Raw genomic sequence first — 3,406 nt, 5'->3', positions numbered from 1 at the left:
GAGCTACGGAGTACGTCTGCTGTATTTCTTGTCTGAGGGACAGTCTATTGTGTGCAGGTGCCAGCATAGCTGTACCAAATGTTTTTCCTGAGTTTGGTGTCCCAGGGACATTTAGAGACATTTCCCCACAGGAACTGCTGTAGAAAAGCAGTCTCTGTGCTGGCCACCTGTGCCGCAGAGCTGTCTGCCTCGTTGTTGTTGTTACCCAGCCGAACACAAAGGGTTCAAAGCTCCAGGCTCTGGGTCTGCCATTTGAATCTCCTGGAAGCTGGGATCTCTGCTTTAAAGTGAGCATCTTGCATTTTGTTTCCCTCAGGGAAAATAGTGAACATGGAAAATCCCGTGATGAAATACACGGAACTGGAATATATTGGCAGAGGGTGAGTCCAACCACAGTCACTTCTACATAACCATGGGCCAGGTGTTTTTCTGGTGGAATATCTATGCAGTGTGAAGTCAGAACAGCTGCAAACAGACATCTATCCCCATGTTCAGACACTGGGGATAGATTGTCCCATCTCTCAGTGCTGCTCCGAATTCGTGAGTGTGCCCAGAAGGCATTGGCAGAGACACCTCCATGCTGCCAAGTTCTTGCCTGCAGCAAGGAACAGGACCTGGTAGATCTCCTTGTCTCTCAAGTGTGGGACAGTTCTGTGTTAATTTCCTGAGCATTTTTGTATATCTCCAAATCATACAGCCACACTAATAAAAGGGGAAGAAACGTGCTTGCCTGAAAGAGCAACCTACTCCCTGATAGCTGTCAGATAACAGTTCTCAGGAACATTTCTTTCCAAAAGATTGCTGAAGGAAATACTCCATGGTCAGGATAAAAACTGCACAGTTTAGAACCTGAAACCCAAGATGAAAGAAGGAGCTCTCCTTAGGAGCTGAGGCAGTAAACAGCAACACTTCAGGGACAGGCCCAGTGCCCATGCACTTAAAAGGAAAATGCATCATCTGCCTTTGGGCAGAGCCCGCCTGCATCCGGCAGGTTTTAGGCATTTGCAGCTGAGATCTCCTCTGTGGACTGGCTTTCACTGCAAGATCTAAATGTCTTCTCCTTTCTTTGCTGCTTTTTTGTTTCTAGGACTTTTGGAGATGTTTGCAGAGCACTTGACAATGCCACGGGAGAGCAGGTAAATGTCAACATCTCCCGCAGGTCCTCTGGTGTGAGCAGCTGTGGCTGGAGTTTGAGTAGAGCTGTGCTGAAAAGGCACAAGAAGCACAGACTGCTACCAGCCTGCAAAATACATTTGGGACAGTCTTTGTCCTTCTCAGCTGCCAGAAGGAAGGCAAGGAGGGCAGCAGTTCCTTTCACAGAAGGATGTGCTCATTCGCTCTCCATTGCTAAAACAAAGGTGGTGCCTTTGAGCATCTCACTGCTCTTTGGGGCTACGGCTTCAGAGTCCTGAATTCTCATTTCTGCGTACCAGCAAATGCATCTGAAAGTTACTGGTAGTTCCTTAGCCACCTGCAGTGCTGCACTGGAGAACTGCACGTAGGGAGAGATCTGCACGGCGTCCCTAAAAGCCCTAAGTCCTGCCCATAGCCCGAGATGTATCCACAGAGTATTAAGGCATGGATAACTTCTTCTGAATCCCAGACAAAGCAGCAGGGAGTGTGCTCAGAGCTTTGTGGGTGATAGTTGAGACACCACAGTTACCAAGTGGACAAGGCAAAACCTCAGTGGCCACGTGTCCTGTAAGTGGCCTCCAAGGGAGCAGAGAAATGGGCTGTTGCAATGTCAGTTCCTAATTACTGCAATGCCCAGTCACAAGGCAGTTTGGCACAGCTCGGCTGTGGCATTGCAAAAGCACTCGCTCCATGTGCCTTGCGGTCTTGTGCTGCCAACTTCTCAAGTTACTGATTTTCAATGTCATTTTAGGTGGCCATAAAGAAAATAAATCTCCAAGAACTGAGGAAGAAGGAACTAAGAGTCAATGAACTCATGCTCATGAAGCCAAATATGAATTCCAATCTGGTCAACTATTTAGACAGGTGAGTTGTTGTGAATGTTTGTTTACATATTGCAAACATGCATGGTAAAATTCCACTTTCTTCACTGGCAGAAAATAGAGCTGTAATTATTGGTTAATTATTATTGCTCTGCTCATCTCCAGTGGATGGGAAGAGAGTGCATCTTGTCTGCATGAGTCTTCCCCGGTACACAGAGTTCTAAAATGATTCAAAAACCTGCATCACTCATATCTTACTGAATCAATAGCCTGTAAATTCACAGCCACCACATTGTTTTGGGGCTTGATTTTTTTCAAGAGTCCTCTTACGTCCAGATAAACTAACATGGATTTCCCTTGGATTGTGTCCCCTCTTTTCCATTGCTTTGCGTGCCAGGAAGACTAGGTGCTTATTTCCAGAAACACGCAGTTTGACAGGTTTTTGATCTGTTCCTAACCTGCAGTTTTTACTTGCTGGCTATTGAAGACATCTCCTTTTTTCACAGCTGTGCCTTTCTTCTTGAGACAGATTGCAAACAATGCACAGCCTAGAGGGAATGTCTATTCCTTTTATTCTATCCTTGTCACAAAGGGACTTGGAAACAATAGTCAATCAAGAAAACAACCTAGCCATGCATGTCTATCTCCATGCTCTTGTTTCCTTCTTTCAGCTACCTTGTGGATGGGCAGCGCTGGCTGGTCATGGAGTACATGGACGGAGGCACTCTGAGCGATGTCATCAGCGAGACCTACCTGTCTGAAGACGAGATGGCAGCCATCAGTCGGGAGGTCAGCAATCCCACCTGTGCTGCCCAGGGCTTGGGCAGGATTGTCTGGGAAACAGGGCTCCGACCTGGAGTGATTTCATGTGCCAAGCTTTGTTTCTGTGTTGCTGGTATGCTATGGGCAAGTAAAAGCCTCTCAAGTGAAATGCCTGCCAGTGCCCCTGCACTCACAGCAGTTAGTTCTTGTACTCATATCTCCTACTGTTGTATTCTCGCTCTGTCTCTTGTATTTGTATTTGCTGTTCTCCACCTTGCTTCCCTAAACTTTCATCTCGAGCCTGTCTGCACTGCATTCCTTGCCTGTAGAAGCAAATGTGCTTGTGGCAGCATTTGAAATGATCAGCAAAGAAAAAAGAGAGACTCATTTCTCTCAGTCCTCAACTGAAAAGGACACTAGTGCAGCCAAAATGCTCTTTGCTTCAGGAAGGTGACTGTTGTGATTCTTCCAAGTCTGTGCTGAGGCCAGCAACAAAACCTTTGTCATGCAGCCTCCCACCCCAAAGTGATCCACTTCACACCAAAGGGAGGGACTTTTTCTTTCTTGGCAAAACCCCTCACTTGTCCTCTGCATGGAGAAAGCACATCCACAGCAGCAGCAGCCATGCTGGCTGGTTTGCAGGGGACAGTCTACAACAACAGCAGGTGCTGTTGCTCTTTCAAAAGCTG

At 47.0% G+C, this 3,406-nt stretch overlaps 1 protein-coding gene across 1 annotated transcript; it reads left to right on the top strand.

Annotated features, from left to right (window-relative positions):
• Positions 1 to 1,904: 1,904 nt before the first annotated feature.
• LOC128822342 (serine/threonine-protein kinase PAK 3-like) lies at positions 1,905 to 3,200 on the top strand. Its single transcript, XM_054004037.1, has 3 exons — positions 1,905 to 1,998; positions 2,627 to 2,860; positions 3,164 to 3,200. The coding sequence occupies exons 1-3, from the start codon at positions 1,949 to 1,951 to the stop codon at positions 3,198 to 3,200; spliced, it is 321 nt and encodes a 106-aa protein (XP_053860012.1). The 5' UTR covers positions 1,905 to 1,948.
• The last annotated feature ends 206 nt before the right edge of the window (positions 3,201 to 3,406 follow it).

This window comes from Vidua macroura, chromosome Z, assembly GCF_024509145.1.
Source record: "Vidua macroura isolate BioBank_ID:100142 chromosome Z, ASM2450914v1, whole genome shotgun sequence".
Taxonomy (NCBI): domain Eukaryota; kingdom Metazoa; phylum Chordata; class Aves; order Passeriformes; family Viduidae; genus Vidua; species Vidua macroura.
This window is presented reverse-complemented; position numbering and strand designations above follow the sequence as displayed.

What these genes read in the sequence shown, in the direction of transcription:
- LOC128822342 (XM_054004037.1), top strand. Translation starts at nt 1,949, where the DNA reads ATGCTCATGAAGCCAAATATGAATTCCAATCTGGTCAACTATTTAGAC. An exon ending in CTGGTCAACTATTTAGACAG is followed by an intron (nt 1,999 to 2,626) that starts GTGAGTTGTTGT and finishes TCCTTCTTTCAG; the next exon opens with CTACCTTGTGGATGGGCAGC. An exon ending in TGTGTTGCTGGTATGCTATG is followed by an intron (nt 2,861 to 3,163) that starts GGCAAGTAAAAG and finishes TCTTTGCTTCAG; the next exon opens with GAAGGTGACTGTTGTGATTC.